General features: G+C 40.4%; 1 protein-coding gene across 2 annotated transcripts; it reads left to right on the forward strand.

Annotated features, from left to right (window-relative positions):
* The first annotated feature begins 6,495 nt into the window (after positions 1-6,495).
* On the forward strand, positions 6,496-21,559 carry LOC115132447 (zinc finger protein 217-like). 2 transcript variants are annotated; one of them, XM_029665111.2, is made up of 5 exons: positions 6,496-6,577; positions 9,090-10,520; positions 17,018-17,143; positions 17,979-19,580; positions 19,779-21,559. In XM_029665111.2, the coding sequence occupies exons 2-5, from the start codon at positions 9,227-9,229 to the stop codon at positions 19,877-19,879; spliced, it is 3,123 nt and encodes a 1,040-aa protein (XP_029520971.1). In that variant the 5' UTR covers positions 6,496-6,577; positions 9,090-9,226; the 3' UTR covers positions 19,880-21,559. The 2 variants fall into 2 exon arrangements, with proteins under 2 accessions (XP_029520971.1, XP_029520970.1); XM_029665110.2 differs by having other exon boundaries at positions 6,522-6,738.
* The last annotated feature ends 225 nt before the right edge of the window (positions 21,560-21,784 follow it).

Raw genomic sequence — 21,784 nt, forward strand, 5'->3', positions numbered from 1 at the left:
TTTGTTTTCTTGTTTTCTATCTCACAATTTAGGCCAAAAGCTATCAGTATAGGGAAATATGAAAACATATTTAGAGTGAAATTAAATGTCCCTGTAATATATTGATTTAATGTTATCAAGCAGAACTATCAAGTGCTGCAATACCTGAAAAAGACATGACCCAACAAGTTTATCAACACATCTTGTATTCCCGAAGTAGGGAGCCAAGCTGTCTCAGCTATGTTAGAAGACCACACCTTGTTAAATGCAAACACTAAACAGCACCCTTGCTAATTACCCAAGCAACTTGGTCAGGCATTCATGTTAGATGAGAAGAAAGGAGAGCCTTAAATAGTATGAAAAATCCACACAAGCAAATTATTTTACCAGCTGATCTGAGGGATTGTAAGCTTGCCTGTGATAAAGGAGTGACTCTAATCTTTTTATAGTATTCTAATATTAATTTGTGTGGTGATTCATAGCAGAGTTTGCATCATGGAGTCCTCTGTCTGTGGAGGAATGTGTTTTAGATGGCTGCGTCTGAGATCATACACCTTTAAGTGATGAGTCAATGTTCCTGAAGTAGTAACTCATACTGCTCCTTTGTTAACTGAAGCACTGTTATACTTGCATTGCCCCCTGTAAATCACTGTGATCAGTTCAAATTGTGAATCAAAGTCATTTCCCAAGAAGTGGCTGGGAAAAAGACAGGAAGGAAGGGAGCGATGCTACGGGTATGGTAGTAACAGAGGGTTATTTGGTCCATTGTCTGTCCTTTTCCCCATGCGGATCATTTCAATTTAAGATGCAATATCACATTTAGTTCTGACAGTAACCATATAACACTAATGTGTCTGAGAGAAGTGAGTTAAATTGTATTATCTTCAGAAGAGCTGAAGTAAATGGTAGCACATGATGGACAAGGAGTAAAACAGCAGCTGGGTTGTTCCACCACTTCTGTCTTTTGAGAAGTGTAACTTGGTAAAAAAAACAAAAAAACATTTGATTTCATCTAATGTTTACATTTTCATAAAGAGCACATGTTCAATGCAATAAAAACACATTCTCCCATCTCAAGAGGTTTAATAAAACAATTACAATAGTAATTGCCAAATAAAGTAACAGGGTTGACTGTAACAGGGTTGACAATGACAGGGTTGATGATTAAGTGAGAATGCTCGACCTGCTCAGTTTTCCACCACAAAACACCAGCAAATGGTCAAAAAGAGTACACCAGCTCACCTGATTCTACACTATGATTTGACTTTTAGATGTTCAATGTTTATTTTGAAAAACAACTTCTGAAACCAGAGTTCAGTTCACGTAACAAGGTTGACCGTAAAATGAGGGACAGACATAAATTAATCTCTAATTACATTAAATAAATAAGCATTTGTTAAAGCAACAAAACAACTAGGTCTTTACAATGATGGTCAAAACTTGGAGAAATGTAGGGGTTAAGAAGATGAAAATCTTCCTAGAAGTCATAGAGGGTGCATGGAGGGACATGTCAAAATGTGGATATTTTGGCACTTTTGCAAACCTTTATTCATATACAAAATCTGAATGATTGAATTATCCATGTGGTCTATATTAAAGGGTACTTCATTTAATATAATATGTTTTTAAACTTCTATATTGGCCCACAATTTCTACTTACGATATCAAAGGGGATGCAAAAGATCCTCATTTTGTGGAGGGCCTTTTTCAAAAAATGTGCTATGACTGATGAGTTCAAATCAGACAGACAGTTATGAAGAGTGATAGACTTTATGATAATGCATTCACTGACTGATACATCTGAACTTACTTTGACTTCACTTCTGTGGCAGTATAAACACTCTGGAATATGTCTAATGCCAGATGTTTCATAGTCATATTCATAGTGAATCCTTATGCCACTACAACAGGTAGAATGTTCCTACACTCCATAATTGTTGAGGTGCTTCTGCAGAAGACAAGAAGGGTGCAGCATAGCAACATGGCTAGAAACCTCAGATTGAACGTTGTGCAATAAGAAGATTTAACCATAATATCTCCTAGTTAAGAAACTGTCATCCTCCTGCAGAGGCGATGATCTATGACCATGCTGGTTCAGTTGATCACAGGACAGTAAGTGTGAGTGTGTGAATGAATGCAGACCACACAGCGCCGAGTACCAAGAGGGGGTAGGGGAGCCAAGGGACCAGTGGGCTGCTTGGGAGGCCTATGGGGACTGGGGAGGGCTGCTGTCAGCACTAATGTTTGTCAAGGCTATGCAGCGCTGTGCTGCTCTGCTCTCCAGCACCATGCACACAGGGAGGCATGGGGGATCACATTACAAGGACCAATGAAGACACAACATATTCCCAGGCCTTGCAATAACAGTTTAATGGCAATATCCAGTCACCAGATGATGTTAAACTAACTGATATACTACATTGTCAAGTCTTTATCAGCAGGCAATTGAGCATTATGTGGATGTATAATATTCAGTATTCAGATGTATTCAGAGGTGTTGCACCGGAGGGTGTTTTTGTCATGTATTATGTGAAATTCTTTTGAGTTGAGTTGCTGATCTTGTTGGTTTGAGGGGCTGGGTAGACATGGCTAACAACCTTGTTTAGATTGTTGTTGACCTTAAAGCTCATGAAGTGTAATAACTTTCCCAGTACTTAGTAGTGTAAATCTATGGGACGCATCCTCTTATAATATCAAGTCCTTTCTGGCTTTGCAGATTAAAGTGATCAATCGAAGGTCCATATTCCAATGAATATAACATAAATACATGACATTCATAAGGAAATGTGTTTTGGGTGTATACTGCAATACAGGAAAGAATAACTGTATTTCCGAGCAGCGAATGCGTTAGAAGACGACTGTCAACACAAAATAGAAATGTCTCTATGAAGCAGATGTAGAATATAATAAATCTTGATCTTGACCAGATTAGAATATTACAACTATAAGAAATATTGTACCTTAGGTTGTAAGAATGTTTATCCTTCTTAAATGCCTACAACTGATGATGAAAACATCTTTCAGACGGAGCAGCAGTATGGTTATAAAGGAAGCTGATCCATGAATCTGGAAGGGAACAATGCAGTCAGCTGTTGCTGACACATCCAGACAAGATCGAGTCTACTTGCATAATCGTTTGTGAGGAGGACCTGACTCATGCATCCATCCCTCCATCACATACCAGAGCTGCGGGTTGAATACAAAATAATTATTTGTTTTGCTAATATGTTAAAAGATTAAATGCACACTTTTCTCACCAACTTTATAATACAAATTGTTTTGTTTTCTTATTTTGTAGAATAGAGGCTGATATTAGTTATTATTTTTTATTTGATTCTATTCTATTCTAAACGTCTGTTAATACAAACAATAGTGTATTGTACTGTGTTGCCAATACGATATATTCTTGGCATATGTTCTTTTGTGTCTTCTTGCAACTCAAATCAGAGGCAGACGTGTGCTTTATTGCTCCATGAATTATTGACTGAACAGACCAACTTCTTTGCTCTGTTAGGATCATCGGACAATACAAGCTGTAAGCAACAAGTAATGCACCAGGACTATAGCTATGGAATTTCATGTTTAGATCGCTCATCAGTATCAGACATTATACTGCCATTCCAGATTGATAGCTTTTCACAAAGCCTTTGTGGCCAGGGAACAATGGGAAATGAGCGGGAGGCCACCGTGTGTGTCACATGTGGTGCCTTTGATTAACATTCTAGACTTGTTTGTATGACAGGAACTCAAGATAAAGCAAGGACATAAAAAAGGCTACAAATAACCAAATGATGTTTTATACACTTAAAGTAAAATAGGTACAGTATTGCTTCTTTATTCAACAATAATAAGCACATGAAACTATGATCAAAACTTAATTTGAATTTAAACATGACACTGGAAATCTATTTGGCAGTCAACACAATATTAATGTATCTATGGTGCCAGAAAGATGTGACTGCTCTGTGAGTTTGTTTCTCCCATAACAGGTTTTATTTCTGACATTGATGTATTATGTAGCCTAAATTAATGTTTCTGACACAAGCCTGTTGGGTTATTGAGACATCAAAATCCTGTCACTCAGAGACCAGAATACCTCCTGGGGACATTTTCTTGGTGTTTGCTATAACCTGCTCTGTAGACAACAGAGGGAGTTGGACATGTCCCAAATGGCTGTGGTGGTGCTCCACACGATTGCCTGTGTGTTCTGGGTTCTTTCTGGGTTCAACATGCAGGCTGGGTGGAGCTACTGTACATGGCAACGTTTCAGCCAGTTGCTGGAGATGTTTTGGCAAATGCCTGCTGACAGCAGTCGATGTGGAATTGTTCACTGTTCTTCACCCTCAACAGCTGGGGATGGGTTTCTAAAGAATGGTTCAGTCTGGTGTGATGAATGACTTCTTCATTGAACATCAAATCAACATTTTATTTGTCACATACACATGGTTAGCAGATGTTAATGTGAGTGTAGCGAAATGCTTGTGCTTCTAGTTCTGACAATGCAGTAATAATCAACGAGTAATCTAAGCTAACAATTTCACAACAACTACCTTATACACACAAGTGTAAAGGGATGAAGGATATGTACATAAAAATATATGAATGAGTGATGGTACAGAACAGCATAGGCAAGATGCAGTAGATGGTATAGAGTACAGTATATACATATGAGATGAGTAATGTAGGGTATGTAAACATATAAAAGTGGCATTGTTTAAAGTGGCTAGTGATCAATTTTTACATTCATTTTTACATTATTAAAGTGGCTGGAGTTGAGTCAGTATGTTGGCAGCAGCCACTCAATGTTAGTGGTGGCTGTTTAACAGTCTGATGGCCTTGAGGTTTAAGCTTTTTTTCAGTCTCTCATATTCATCTCAATGTCTATTTTGTTGACTATCATGCCAATGAAAAACAAGGAGATCTTATAATTCTTATGTGTTTTATTCTATATAATTCTGTGATGTAATATTTGTTTTAAGTCTAACCAGCAATGCAAGTAAAACTATCTAGAGCTCTTTGTTCATTAATCATCAAGTCTCTAAATGAACTAAAACTAACAGAGCTCTAACATAGAACCTTTATCACTCAAGAGTTGTTTACCTAAGCTAGTAGAAAGAGGAGGGTTAGGGTGGGGTTAACATCCAACATCCAGAGACAGTGTGATTGTGTTTGGGTTTCCTGACTATCTTGAGCCATCACAAAATCAAGAAGGGTGAGTATTAATGAGGTAGAGTAGTACTAATACATACTTTCTGTGAAAAACCCATTGTGAATAGAGTAGTCAATGGCATAATAATTGAAAGTGGAACCACAATGAGATCCATGCTATTGCCAGCTGTCAGAGGAGCTGGGGTGGGGGAGGGGTGAAGCAGTTGCTTTGACATGCATGTACTCTGATGAAAAGAGGAGGAAATGTGATCAATTGTACTGAGAAAGAATAAAGCATTGGTCTTAACTTTACATTGATTATTAGTAAATACATGTAGAAATCAAGTTTTTTTCTAGCTCACCTTGAATAGAATGTATGTTAGTTCACTTCATAGATTTTTCATTTTTCATTCAGTAGATCCCTGTATTTCATGGTTGCATTGTAGGCTATGGTACACTATGGATTGAATTATCATGGTTATTTCTGAACATTTTGGTGTCTTACAATAGGACAAGTATTCAAAATCATAATTTGAATACTTTTTGAGATTCAATAGTCTACATCTGACCAAAACTAAAATATAACCTGATTTCCAAAAAACATTCAAATGTGTATCTCAAATAAGAAAAAAGGGTTGAATAGCCTAATTACTTTTGCAGTGATAATTTGATATAAATACAAAGCTATAAGGCTATCATTCAATGCTGGAAACACACAGTGACCTGTTGCTGTATAGCACATCATCCCACATGTAGCTGTGAGTTGCAGGTCCCCATCCCCCCTCTCCACACGGTGCTCTGTTCTGTTGCAATGGGAAGTGGAGTGAGAGACTTGTAAAAGTCAACTCTTTGTCTGAACAACATGACGTTGAGACTTTTGCTTAGAACAAAGTTCATAAAACATTGCTATTTTATTTAGGCCTATTTGCTAACCAACTGTGACTGTCTCAAATGGGAAATGATGTAGGATACAACCAAATGTGTACCATCTCATATACAGAATAGAATCACACTGTTATCTTTCAACAAATAGCCAATAATCTTATCTAGGCCTGTCCTCTAACTTTCAGACCAACTCAATAGGTGACTAACCATCCGCATGACACAACCGCCATTACAATGATTACATTTGGGCAGTCCACCTTGTTATTGTTCTTGTGTTTTGTAATAGATCTACAGACGTTCTGTTACCTTGCTTTCATAAGAGAGACATATGTGTGTGCAATAGATACATATGTGTGTGCCCCACTATTGTTTATTATGTAATTATGTTACATTGTATTATACATTTTACTTTATATAATTATTTACTTTGTCAAAAGTTGCGACCACGTGACTGTTGTCCCTGTTTCGCTTTTGGGGCTGTAGTGCACGCGATACTTCTGTCCCGGATTCGTTGAGCGCGCGCCTCACAATTCAACAGCTCCACATAGCGACTTGCAAACATTGAGTAAGAACAATATGACCGAAAATTGTAGGAAGGTGAACAAATTTGGCTAGCTGCTATTATTCATGAATTAGCTAGTTTAGCGACAGGATGTAACACGCAGTTTATTTCACTTAGATATATAATTTCGATTAATTGAAAGTATACACGGAAAGCCTGAATTGGTAGGTATTGGTGAGTTATCTGCAGTTTATATAAAACGAGCGTATTGATTGATTGCTAGCTAACTAAATTAGCTAATGTTATTAAACTATTTCGTAAGATGAACTCAAATGATGGTTAATTAGGATATCTGTTTTATGTCCTACCTTTCACCCATTAACTATATCTTTGCATGTTAAATTAGGAATGTCCGTGCTTGGCTAGCTAGAAAGCTAATTTGCTGAATTTCGTAATGTTTGATAGACACGGGGACAGCAACTTCCTATCAGTGGTTAACTGGCTAACGTTAGTAGGATGTAGCAGAATGAGTTACAGAAGTGACTATTGAGTTCTAACTATATTGAAAATAATCCAATAGAAAAGCACGATTTATTTTTTATGTGGGACATTAATAACTAGCTAGCTATGTACTTTAAGCCTTCACATATTATAGCCTTCTAATTTGGCATGCATTACAGATTCATAACCTTTGGATTAACTCGACGAGTGGCTCATTTGTCTTTTATCACGTTGCATGTGTTGGATAACAAATTGGAGACCTGTTTGCATAGCTGATTAAACATCAGTCAAATAACGTGCTACTTTACTATCTTATATAAAAATAGGTGGCTGACTGGGATGGGTCACAGAAGACTATATTATTTTCTCATGATGTTTGATGACACTTCCTTAGTCGACAACTTCCACTGATTGCCAACACAGGTCATCTTGTCATGGCTTGTTGAACAAATAATGAACACATTCTGCTATTTCAGTATGGAAGTGGAAACCAAAATAGTTAAACTAATATTTCATGATTTAATTTAAATTTACAAGCTGTTTGTAGAGACTATCAAACTGTTTGTGCAATGCCATAATTTTAATTAGGATGTATTTGTGTATCTAGTTTGTCCATTTATTCCACATTTATCCAACTGCTAAACATATAACCACAAGCCAAGGCTTTGCATTAATGGCAAACTGTCAAATGATGTGTTAAATATGTAGCCATGTGCAATAAAATGATGCATTCTTCACTAAGAGGAAATTCATCTCATATTCAGTTTCAATTTGAGAACTAAATGTCCTTGTTATTTGAGGTAGCTTGGTGCCTTTTAGCATTCATAGGCCTCACCTTGCCATAATGATATGTATGTGCTCTCTGGGATCCTTGGGATGTCCCTACCCCATTGAAGTTGACATGTTAAATGGTTAAGGGTAGGGGTTAAGGTTAGGATTTAGGGTAGGGATGTCCCAAGGATCCCCGGATAGCACTATTTTTTTACTTATTTTTTATTTTTTTCACCTTTATTTAACCAGGTAGGCTAGTTGAGAACAAGTTCTCATTTGCAACTGCGACCTGGCCAAGATAAAGCATAGCAGTGTGAACAGACAACACAGAGTTACACATGGAGTAAACAATTTACAAGTCAATAACACAGTAGAAAAAAAAGGGAGTCTATATACATTGTGTGCAAAAAGCATGAGGAGGTAGGCGAATAATTACAATTTTGCAGATTAACACTGGAGTGATAAATGATCAGATGGTCATGTACAGGTAGAGATATTGGTGTGCAGAAAATAAGTAAATAAATAAAAATGGGGATGAGGTAGGTAAAAATGGGTGGGCTATTTACTGATAGACTATGTACAGCTGCAGCGATCGGTTAGCTGCTCAGATAGCAGATGTTTGAAGTTGGTGAGGGAGATAAGTCTCCAATTCCAGCGATTTTTGCAATTCGTTCCAGTCACAGGCAGCAGAGAACTGGAACGAAAGGCGGCCAAATGAGGTGTTGGCTTTAGGGATGATCAGTGAGATACACCTGCTGGAGCGCGTGCTACGGGTGGGTGTTGCCATCGTGACCAGTGAACTGAGATAAGGCGGAGCTTTACCTAGCATGGACTTGTAGATGACCTGGAGCCAGTGGGTCTGGCGACGAATATGTAGCGAGGGCCAGCCGATTAGAGCATACAGGTCGCAGTGGCACCTGGTCACAGATGGCACTGTGATAAACTGCATCCAGTTTGCTGAGTAGAGTGTTGGAAGCAATTTTGTAGATGACATCGCCGAAGTCGAGGATCGGTAGGATAGTCAGTTTTACTAGGGTAAGTTTGGCGGCGTGAGTGAAGGAGGCTTTGTTGCGGAATAGAAAGCCGACTCTAGATTTGATTTTCGATTGGAGATGTTTGATATGAGTCTGGAAGGAGAGTTTACAGTCTAGCCAGACACCTAGGTACTTATAGATGTCCACATATTCAAGGTCGGAACCATCCAGGGTGGTGATGCTAGTCAGGCGTGCGGGTGCAGGAGGCGAGCAGGCAGTGATGATACTGTATTAGCCTAACCTTTTCCTTGTTATTTTGTGTTTTACAGGAATCTACCTACTAAGACCTAACTCCCCTGGATGAATCACTGACAATCTTCCACATTGATATTCAGAAACGTCATCTAGTAACTCCTTACTTATAGAATACTTAAGTATATAGATCAATTGCACAACTTTTGAGGAAATGCCAACTCACCTGTTGCCATATGTGGAAAGTCCAGATGGACTTGGACAAGACGTTCTAAATATTAGTAGTTGTGCTAGCATGCCAGGGTCTGGCTCCAGCATGACTCCTCACAGTGCCACCATCACTAACAAAGCCGAGGCTCAGCCCGAGGGAAGCCTGCTGGAAGCCCTGGAGTGTATGTTTTGTGACCAGACCTTCACACACCAAGATGACCTGGGCCCACACGTCCTGACCCAGCACCCCACAACACTGTTCGAAACGACAGTTCTGCGTGTGGAGGCAGAGTACTTGATCCCAGGTGAGAGGGCCCGGACCAAACCCAGGTTGCCATCTGTGAAGGAGGTGGTATTTAGCTGCGTTGTGTGTGATCAGGCCACAGAGGGTGCCAGTGAGCTGGAGAGCCACATGAGGACACACAAGGACTGTTTCACATTTCACTGTAACTTTTGTGGCCGGCGGTTCAAAGAACCCTGGTTTCTCAGGAACCATATGAGGTTCCATAAGGCTAAGGCCCAGCAGAACCTGGATGGTCCAGTTATTATCAATGAAGTCATCCAAGACCAAGTCCCAGAGCCCGTAATCACCCCTTATAAAATGTGCTTTACCTGTGGCTTCTTTTTTCCCAATAAACACCATTTGGTGGAACACAGCAAAGTACATAGTAAAGAATTAGAGGCTGATGAAAACAGAGAGAAGGATAGACAGGAAGATCCCCTCAGTCAACAAGGTTTTTTACAGGTACTCAACCTTCGCCCCCTCTCTGAGAAAAGTACTATACCAGAGAGATCTTCTAGGTGGATTGCCCAACTTGACCCTTTCAACACCTACCAGGCCTGGCAACTTGCCACCAAGGGAAAGATAGCAGTTTGTCCAAGTATGGCTAAAGATCTAGGCCTAATCCAAGACCACAGCTCTAACAACGAGGACTCTGGCTCAGATAAAGAACTGACAAACATCTGGTCAGAAGGCCAAGAAGGTGACAACAAGTGTGTTAAAGACAACTTGGGTAGAGAACTGAGATCCAGACAGACTGCTGGAGAGACCCCATCACCAGAACCTGATCAGAAGTCAAGTCGAAATGACAAGCCGACGCACTGTGAGGACTGTGGGAGGACATTCAGGACGTACCACCAGCTTGTTCTCCACTCCAGGGTGCACAAGAGGGAGAGGGGTGAGGCGGAGAGCCCCACCACCTTCATTGATGGCAAGCTCTCCAGAGCAGGGTCCCCCAAAGAAGAGGGGTCTGAAGAAGGGTCAGATGACGGAGCACCGGGAGATGCCTTATTTTCAGGTAAATACAGCAACTTAATGTTTAAGAAACAACCATTTGTTTTCTAATGACGAAAGGTGGATTTACAGTTTTTCCCAATTGTTAACACACGTTTGCTGAAACTACATCTTCGGTACTCAAAACTCTGATCACAAAACAGTTATCCAATTTCCCCAAACCCCACAGACATCTTCCAAAATGAAACACAGAAATCAACATCATGTACTCCCTGCTCAAAATGAAACTCTGCTTACAAATGAGAAAAAAATAATCAAGTGAATCTAACTTAGTGACAACCAAGATCACACTGTGACATATTCAACACACTGTCTAGGGATGCACGATATATCGGTGAACATTTCTGAATCAGCCAATATTAGCTAAAAATGCCATCATCGGTATCAGTTCGATGTCTAGTTTAACGGCGACGTTAAAAACCGATGTCATAGCTACCGTGCATACCTATGTAATATTATATTTAACCATTTTAGAGTGATTTAAAAAAAAATAAAAAAAAAAAAAAGATTTGTCAGTGCATTATGTAAATGTTTTGCTGATACAGTGATTCAGAGTAATTATGTAATAACGGCACGTAAATTTTGCGCGACACGTGCAACACAGCATTCCAAACCTAGCCCACACAATGTCTGCTGTGTGGATCGAGCAGTCAACAAGTCGAGCAGTCATTTGAAAGAGTAAGGAAAATTCAGCGAGACAACTCAAAGGCGAAATCCATTAACTCCAAGATAATGGAATTCATTGCCCTTGACAATCAACCGTGGGTGATGTTTGCTTTCGCAGACTGGTCAAGCACCGGTACACACTACCATGTGTACTATTTTTCAGATGTTGCCGTACCGGAGTTACACAGTAATAGTGTCACTGCTATTAGAGTCACGATATACATACTATGGAATGCCGTTTGGGTCTTTGCGTGTCAAAAAAGATAAGAGTAGCACTGTCAAAGCTGTACAAAAGTCTGCAAACACCGGCTACAAATGATCAAATCAAATCAAATCAAATTTTATTTGTCACATACACATGGTTAGCAGATGTTAATGCGAGTGTAGCGAAATGCTTGTGCTTCTAGTTCCGACAATGCAGTGATAACCAACAAGTAATCTAACTAACAATTCCAAAACTACTGTCTTATACACAGTGTAAGGGGATAAGGAATATGTACATAAGGATATATGAATGAGTGATGGTACAGAGCAGCATACAGTAGATGGTATCGAGTACAGTATATACATATGAGATGAGTATGTAGACAAAGTAAACAAAGTGGCATAGTTAAAGTGGCTAGTGACATAAGAATGCAGTCGATGATCTAGAGTACAGTATATACATATGCATATGAGATGAATAGTGTAGGGTAAGTAACATTATATAAGGTAGCATTGTTTAAAGTGGCTAGTGATATATTTACATCATTTCCCATCAATTCCCATTATTAAAGTGGCTGGAGTTGGGTCAGTGTCAATGACAGTGTGTTGGCAGCAGCCACTCAATGTTAGTGATTGCTGTTTAACAGTCTGATGGCCTTGAGATAGAAGCTGTTTTTCAGTCTCTCGGTCCCAGCTTTGATGCACCTGTACTGACCTCGCCTTCTGGATGATAGCGGGGTGAACAGGCAGTGGTTTGGGTGGTTGATGTCCTTGATGATCTTTATGGCCTTCCTGTAACATCGGGTGGTGTAGGTGTCCTGGAGGGCAGGTAGTTTGCCCCCGGTGATGCGTTGTGCAGACCTCACTACCCTCTGGAGAGCCTTACGGTTGAGGGCGGAGCAGTTGCCGTACCAGGCGGTGATACAGCCCGCCAGGATGCTCTCGATTGTGCATCTGTAGAAGTTTGTGAGTGCTTTTGGTGACAAGCCGAATTTCTTCATGTTTGATGTTTGTAAAATGATGTTTACAATACCGCGTTGGTAATAAATCATTATTTGTTCGACTGCAACTAGCTAGCTTTAGCTTGGTACCTAGCTAGCACCAATATAACCAGCCGCCTGAAAACAATGACCGGTCAAAACTGCAGTCATTTTCATTATTCTTAGCAATGATTTAGGAATCCTTGTAAGTATTAGCAAGGTTGCCACTTGTTGTTTGCCTATTGAATTTTTACTTAAATAGCTAGCCAGCTACTTAACCCTGTTGCCCAAAGCTAACGTTATAAGCAGCCAGCTAGCTTCATCTGGCTAGTGAGGCACAACCAGACCGGGTTATGTGTTGTGAAGCTAGCCACAATAAGGATTAGGCACAATAGTGGAATTTACAGTTTGCCTTTAAAATAAAAGTGTGTCATTGACAGTGATGCAGATGAATACATATAGTACAATTATGCCACACTTTGCTTTTGAAAGCTAACCGCAAATCCACTATTGTGGCTAATCCTTATTGTGGCTAGCTTCACATAGATGGGTCCGGCCACCATTAATCAAGTAAGAACTGTCTTATAAATTAGGGTTATTTTAGATGACACCTAGATATATAGTTAGCTTGCTAACTATAGCTACTGAAATTGATTATGTCGTGTTATTTGACGTGTATCTTTTTTGACACGCAAAGACACAAACGGTGTTCCATAGAAATCCTGATTTGAAAATGAAACAACTGAACAAATGAACAACGAAACAGCACAGCAAGTAAGTGAAAGAAATCGGTTTTGATTATGTTTTACTGGTAATGGGTACATACGTAAATGCCAACAAAATTAGTTTTTGATCAGTGTAGTGTGTAACCTTTATTTAACTCTGCAAGTCAGTTAAGAACAAATTCTTATTTACAATGACGCCCCGGACGACGCTGGGCCAATTGTGTGCCGCCCTATGGGACTCCCAATCACGGCCGGATGTGAGACGGCCTGGATTCGAACCAGGGACTGTTGAGATGCAGTGCCTTAGACCTCTGCGTCCGTGTGTGTGTGTTAACTATTTAACTGTACTAGAAAGCTTAATGCTTAAAATCTTAAATATTGGTTATCAGTATTGGTTTTTTTGGCAAGGAAAATATTGGATATCGGTTACGGCAAAAAATGTAATATTGGTGCATCACTACTACTATCAGAACCTATTTCAGTGTAAAGACTAATAATTTGTTACAGTATATTGTGTATTGTTTGTGTTTGCTCAAACAAGAAAGGAACACAAATGCAAGATGCGGGCTATGGTTGATAAGCTCACTCTGATGTTGTGGAAGATGGCAGGGTTTTCAATAATCTGTTGGATTTCCCTGCAGTTTTATGGCATTATTTTCAACTACCATTTGCACAATAGCAGCCTCTTGTTCGTCTGTAAATAGATGCGTTTTACCACCACGTGGTTGTCGTCTTTCATTTCTACAAAAAAATATAATACACTACAGTAATACAGTATACAACATAAACATGTTACAAAGTAGTATAGCCCCCAATTTCATACAAACAGTACATGAAACATACATTCAGTACATGGAACATTGACTTTGTTTCACCTTACAGTATGTATTGGAATCTACAGTCTTTACCGTGCTTTATGTTGTACTACTGTCAAGTAGTAGATAGGGTCCTGAAAAAGGACTGTTCTTTTTTTGCTGAGTTTACCTGTCTTTCAATGATAATTTGTAAAAATCTAAATAACTTCACAGATCTTCATTGTAAAGGGTTTAACCTCACTAGGGTATGTGGGGAGCTAGCTTCCCACCTGGCCAACATCCAGTGAAATTGCAGAGCGCCAAATACAAAATACAGAAATACTCATTATAAAAATTCAGAAAACATACAAGTATTTTACATAGGTTTAAAGATTAACTTCTTGTGAATCCAACCACGGTGTCAGATTTCAAAAAGGCTTCACGGTGAAGGCATACCTTATGATTATTTGAGAACATCGCCCAGCAGATCATTACAAACAGTAACCAGCCAAGTAGAAGAGTTACACAAGTCAGAAATAGAGATAAAATTAATCACTTACCTTTGATCTTCATATGGTTGCACTCAGAAGACATTCATTTACTCAATAAATGTTTGTTTTGGTCGATAAAGTCTCTCTTTATATCCAAAAACCTCAGTTTTGTTCGCATGTTTTCTTCAGTAATCCACAGGCTCAAACGCAGTCACAACAGGCAGACAAAAAAATCTAAATTGTATCTGTAAAGTTCATAGAAACATGTCAAACGATGTTTATATTCAATCCTCAGGTTGTTTTTAGCCTAAATAATCGATAATATTTCAACCGGACAATAACGTCGTCAATATAAAAGGTTAACAAGAAAGGCACTCTCTCGGTCGAGCGCATGAAAAAGCTCTGTGACACTGCATGGTCTACTCATTCAGACTGCTCTCACTCCCTCATTTTTCAGAATACAAGCCTGAAACAATTTCTAAAGACCGTTGACATCTAGTGGAAGGCATAGGAACTGCAATTTGAGTCATAAATCAATGGATACTGTAATGGCATTGAATAAACTATAAAACAAAAAATAATCCTACTTCCTGGATGGATTTTTCTCAGGTTTTCGCCTGCCAAATCAGTTATGTTTTACTCACAGACACTATTTTAACAGTTTTGGGAACTTTAGAGTGTTTTCTATCCAAATCTACCAATTATATGCATATATATTCTGGGCCTGAGTAGCAAGCAGTTTAATTTGGGCACGCTTTTCATCCAAAATTCCAAATGCTGCCCCCTAGCCTAGAGAAGTTAAACACGGTTTCCCATGCTTGTTCAATGAACCATAACAATTAATGAACATGCACCTGTGGAACGGTCGTTAAGACACTAACAGCTTACAGATGGTAGGCAATTAAGGTCACAGTTATGAAAACTAAAGAGGCCTTTCTACTGACTCTGAAAAACACCAAAAGAAAGATGCCCAGTGTCCCCTTAGGCATGCTGCAAGGAGGCAAGAGGACTGCAGATGTGGCCAGGGCATTAAATTGCAATGTCCGTACTGTGAGACGCCTAAGACAGCGCTACAGGGAGACAGGACGGACAGCTGATCGTCCTTGCAGTGGCAGACCACGTGTAACAACACCTGCACAGGATCGGTACATCTGAACATCACTCCATCAGTGCTCAGACGGTCTGCTAAAGGCTGAGAGAGGCTGGACTGAGGGCTTGTAGGCCTGTTGTAAGGCAGGTTCTCACCAGACATCACCGGCAGCAACGTCTCCTATGGGCACACACCCACCGTCGCTGGACCAGACAGGACTGGCAAAAAGTGCTCTTTACTGACGAGTCGCGGTTTTGTCTCACCAGAGGTGATGGTCAGATTCGCGTTTATCGTTGAAGGAATGAGCGTTACACCGAGATCTGTACTCTGGAGCCGCATCGATTTGGAGGTGGAGGGTGTGTCATGGTCTGGGGCAGTGTGTCACAGCATCATTGGACTGAGCTTGTTGTCATTGCAGGCAATCTCAACGCTGTGCGTTACAGGGAAGACGACATCCTCCCTCATGTGGTACCCTTCCTGCAGGCTCATCCTTCATGACCCTCCAGCATGACAATGCCACCAGCCATACTGCTCGTTCTGTGCATTATTTCCTGCAAGACAAGAATGTCAGTGTTCTGCCATGGCCAGCGATGAGCCCGAATCGAAATCCCATTGAGCACGTCTGGGACCTGTTGGATCGGAGGGTAAGGGCTAGGGCCATTCCCCCCAGAAATGCCCGGGAACTTGCAGGTGCCTGGTGGAAGAGTGAGGTAACATCTCAAAGCAATAACTTAATGCAGCTGGTGGCCACATTCTAGTAACAGATACTGACTGTTACTTTTGACTTTGACCCCCCTTTGTTCAGGGACACATTATTCCATTTATTTTAGTCACGTCTGTGGAACTTTTGTTGTTGAATCTTGTTATGTTCATACAAATATTTACACATGTTAAGTTGGCTGAAAATTAACGCTGTTGACAGTAAGAGGACGTTTCTTTTTTTGCTGAGTTTATGTACTGGAGACATTGGACCTATTCTCATTTTGGAACGTCCAGATAATAGATGCTACGGTGAAGCGGCTCAGATTGGCCTGCACTCTCTGCCCAGTCTCTCCCAAGGTCAAACCACATTTGCCTGAGATTACTCTCCTTGTTCCTGATTTTCCTACACCTATACACCTACCCCCACCTCTACCTGTGAAGTGTAAAAGTGATCAATTGGTCATTGAGCTTAGCTTGTTGAACAGTGTTGCTTTTCACTTGCACACAAGATTTTAGTTGTGAAGGTCGTGCGAAAGATAGATAATTGTGTTATTTTGCCAAATGTTTGTAAAATTGCAATCTCAGTGTAAGACAAAACATGTGCCAGTACTATTCCAATTTGGTGTATGCTTCTGGTAAATTAGTTACAGGTTTGGGTCGTTGTCCCTCATGGGCCAGTTTTAGTGTGTAAAAATTGGGAAAAACCTGTAAATGGCCATTTATTTTCAACGGTTCCCTCTACTGGTCATTTACAGGTTATGCAAATCCACTTGCTTCACACAAGTTTTCGTAAGTAGACTATTTGATTTCTTCACATGACCCAATCTCCTGTTTTTGTTTTCTCTACAGATAAAAGTGAAGATGGATTTGATCAAATGAAGGTGAAACATCTTGTGTCCTCCAGGGAGTGTAGTTACTGTGGCAAGACATTCCGTTCCAGCTATTACCTCAACATTCACCTCAGGACCCATACAGGTAAACATTATGTAATGCTGGGAAGCCTGATTTGTTATTTGTGGTCCTACATGGATATTGATTACTGCATTGTTGGGTTTAGAGCTAGCAAGAAAGGCATTTCACTGTACTTGTGCATGTGACATTGGAACTTGAAATAGGCTGCACAATTGGGAAATGTAAGTTGAGATTTATAGCTGTTATTTGGCTCTAAGGTTTAACATGAAGTTGGATGGGCTTACTCTGAGTGCTAGAGGTGTAACTGTACTGAACCGTTCAGTAATGGGACCTCCATTTGGTCCGCACTGTGAACCCGAATGAATACATACAACATTAAGTAAACACAAGGCTTATAGGCTATTCCGAAGCTGCGTTGTATGCCTCTTGAGTAAATCGCTTTGTAATAAAAATTACAATCTTAATTGCTGTATTTCAGACTGTCCTTTTGAGGCGCAACCAGGAACTAGTTCTGTTCTTTTGTAAGAAAACAGCAGAGGCCTATACAATTTCTGAACAATGTTTATATATTGATTTCATACACATGTTGCACTTTATTTTAGTGTTGTTGATGAGTAATCATTTAAGAAAATGCAAAGTGAAATGTTGGTATTCCTGATTGTGCTCTCATCAGGCATTACATGAACAAAGATGGAATCAGGAATAAACCCGAAATGAACTACAGTAACTGTTGGGGTTTAATTTTTCCGTTAACCGTACCGTGACCCCAAAACCGCAATATGTACCAAACCGTTACACCCCTGTTTTCTGTATGTAGTACTTTCAGCATTTAATTCATCTGAAGACTGTATTTGCTGTTAGGATCATATTATGCTTATGCAATTCTTTTGTCTTTCAGGTGAAAAACCATACAAATGTATATACTGTGACTATGCTGCAGCCCAGAAAACCTCACTGAGATATCACTTAGATAGACGTCACAAGGACAAACCTTACACTGACATCCCCAATAAGCCTGTGATATCTGTGCCATCTCCCAGTGAGAAAGAATTCACCAGAAACAGAGATGACAAACGGGTCCCCAACCGATCCAAACTGTGGCCAACTCCCAATGTCAGGCCTGCAACCAAACCTTGTGCCATTATGAAACCAGAGGATAGATTTAATAGCATCGGTGTCAAGATTGCCAGCCCACTTGCTCAAGTGAATGCTGAGTATGGGAAATTGATTTCTACGGCTGCTTACTCTTCTTCTGCACACATAAAATGCCCCGTACCTGTTAACCTGAAGATGGAAGGACAGGAAACAAAACACCCCGTACCTGTTAACCTGAAGATGGAAGGACAGGAAACAAAACACCCCGTACCTGTTAACCTGAAGATGGAAGGACAGGAAACAAAACACCCCGTACCGGTTAACCTGAAGATGGAAGGACAGGAGACAAAACACCCCGTACCTGTTAACCTGAAGATGGAAGGAAAGGAAATAAATGATGAGGGCTTCAGCGCCCCATTAAATTTGTCCTTAAAAGTTTCACTTTCCATCTCCGCCACCCTAATACCAATGAATGTGTTGATTTCCAATGCCTGTTCGTCCTGTGCCTTCAGCACTATGTACCCAGAGGTCCTGCTCATGCACAAGAAGCTGCTTCACAAGGAGAAGTCTGACATAACTAAGAAGAACAGAAGTCTAAAACTGAAGCGTTATACTGGCTGCCCCCCTGCCCTTGAGGGCAAAGATGTCACCCTGCTGCCTCTTGTAGATCGGAGACACCCTCGCCGGACCAAATCCCCAACCCCTCAGTCTCCTGGAAAACGTACAGGAAAGACTCACCCCTCCAACCCTCATGGGCCTAAACAGTCTCTCACCAATGAACCCCGGAAGGCGATGGGAGCCCTGGGCCTGGACAATCAGCGGTACAGGATGATGATGATGATGCCGCCTACCACCAGCCAGGGCCAATCCAGGTTTACAGAGCCAGCAGAACAATCCAACACCAATGGTAGAAAATATAGCAAACCTGTAATGGAGAGACCGAGGCAGAGCCCATCGGACAGCAGAGTGGCAAGCGGCTTAAGAAGCGGTCCTGTGAGGAGCGGTAGTGTTGTAATCTGGCCCTCAGATGCTGCCAGGCTATGCCTCTCCAGCCGGTTCGGTAGTCTTCCCCCAATGGACTTTGGTGGTGAACCTTCCAGTAAGAGGCAGAGATTCTCTGTGCTCCCCGGAAGGGAAACGGACACTGTTGATACTGGCTTTAGGATGGAGGACAGGTACAACAGACTGCTTCCCTCAGGAAGAAATGTAGCCTCTCCCTCTCACAGGCTGCAAGCCTATGCCCCAGTCAAAGCGTCCAACCCTCCAGCCTCTGCAAGCAGCAGCAGCATGGAGACTGACTGGAATATGATCAACATCCTCCGTTCCTACACCCCCAGTGACCTGGCCTCCCTCTACCATCCCACTGTGGCTAACCCCAGTCATGGAGTGCAGACAAACCCAAGAGGTATGAGCTAAAAGCTTTATCTTATGTATTTTCTACACGTTTGAAATTAATTCATCCCATTTTCATGATGTTAGTGTAGTTGTAAATGTCGTGGGGTTCCGTATTAGAGTTGGACAGCTATATCATATTGCCATTATTACGGTTTGTATCAAACTTACTTTAGGGTTACTCCTAATATTGTCCTTCTCCTCTTCCTAGGGAGTAGGCCATTACTCTACCCAGCTAGTATGCTACAGAGGAGAGCCTATTCCAGACCCATCAGTAATGAATGCAGTGGACCCACTGACGAAAGGGCTTAACTGTTCTAATGGTATGCTATTGTTCTGGTTGACTTCACCGGTCATGTTGTAAGTAACTTTGTCTTAAGTTCTGTGTTGAGATAAATAGAATACATTTGATAGCCTTCCGTAGGTTTGAAATACACCGAGAAGTTCATACTACAATCATCTTATGAGAGTTTACCTGGAGGAAAGGCCTGACCCATAAATGACCTACCCCCACTGATCTATACACATCCATCTAATATAACAGTTGAGGTAGTTGACAAATGACTGTTTGAATATCATTGTTATGGTTGCACTAGATAAAACATGTATAAATGAGAAGTGTTAAGAGGAAGTTACCTTTTGTTTATTAATACGCTGGTCTGTCTAATATGAGATACAGTCAGCAATCAAAGGACCATGTTTTTGTCAAAGCACTGATGTTGGGTAGGGTTTTATCTGACCTACAGCTTGAGTTCTTAGTTTACAAAACAAAAGCTGTATGTTGACGTATCTTGCCTCAAACTCAATTTATAGACTGTTGACGCTCATAGTAGGCAGTTATTTTTCTGATGATATGAAGCTGCAGTAGCTATCATGTCTACAATTGAGCCAGTGCATTTTGGAGAGTTGGGAGCAACATGTCTGCCCATAAGTAGTAGTTATTCACTGGATAAACATGATCAGAGCCTGAAGCCAGGGATTCCTGCTACTGGGTATTATGTGAAATGTACATAGAAAAGGCTGCTGGTTCTGTTCTGCCTATGGATTCCTCACAACCGACTGCTGTAACAGTGGTAAAACAGTCCAGTTTTTGTGCGCACGAATACTGTTCAGATGTTTCTTTTTTTAGATCGACTGTTTTTCCAAACGGTATTCAGGACTCTGTTCAAGGACTCTGTTCATGTCATGCAGGATCTTAAGATAGTCTTTTGCCTCAGGTTGGATTGTGTTAACTTGTCTGCCTGCTTTGTCACAGGCTTTTCTGAATCTGTGGTCTACTACTTGTTGATTCTGTATATAAGTCAGGGAGAGCAGAGTGAATGCCTTACTGCAGGAATTGCTCAACATTGTACGCTGAAAAAACTGTCACAAATTAATGCACATGGTGTAGGAAGCGTTCTGATATTTCCAAGCAATTTGGGCACACCAGACCTCTGTTATTTTATATTTTTGCTGTTAGAATTTTTAAGGTGTTATTTATTTCTGTACATTTTTTGTTTGTTCTCTCTGTGTGTGTGTGTGTGTGTGTGTGCAATGTAAAAAGTGAAATATCGCTCAAGAGTTGTATGACTATCACCATGAGTCAATGACATTTGGGGCATAGACGAGTAGTGTTATAATATTTGTTTGTGCTGTTTGAAAATGTCTACAGGTATCTTTCCAAGTCTTACTATAGGCCTACCACCTTCCTGTTTATGTAACCTTGAAACACCTTTTGAGAAAAAAAAATCTGTCACTGGAAATGTACAGTTTCAGACTTCTCCTTTCCTGCTTTCATAAGCAAATGGTTATTAAGTTATCATTTCAATCTAAGTTTGTTTTATGTATTCGCCTAGGTAATTTTTGTGACGGATACTGGACTTAACCTGGTTATTTGAATTTACTCCTATTTGAGATGCAATGCTATGTCTGCCTATGCTGCTCTACAGTACTTTATACAGTGATTTCACCCAGTGTGGTTTACGTTTGTCTAATAAATGATAGCCATGTCAATACATGCATTCATTTTTTTCAGTTTTCACTTTTCTATGTTGTGATCTCATTGTTTGGTCTTTTGACTTAGATCAAGTGTAATTGTTGTCTTGAGTAGAGGGATCCAATAAACATTCACACTCAGACCTTCAGTCTGCAGAAATGAAAAATGTTGGTTAAATGTCACTGCAATTGATGTACAAATAATTTGACATTTTTGAAAATGTGTATCATTTTTGTAATTGT

Source organism: Oncorhynchus nerka, linkage group LG7 (assembly GCF_034236695.1).
Source record: "Oncorhynchus nerka isolate Pitt River linkage group LG7, Oner_Uvic_2.0, whole genome shotgun sequence".
NCBI classification, from domain to species: Eukaryota; Metazoa; Chordata; class Actinopteri; order Salmoniformes; family Salmonidae; genus Oncorhynchus; species Oncorhynchus nerka.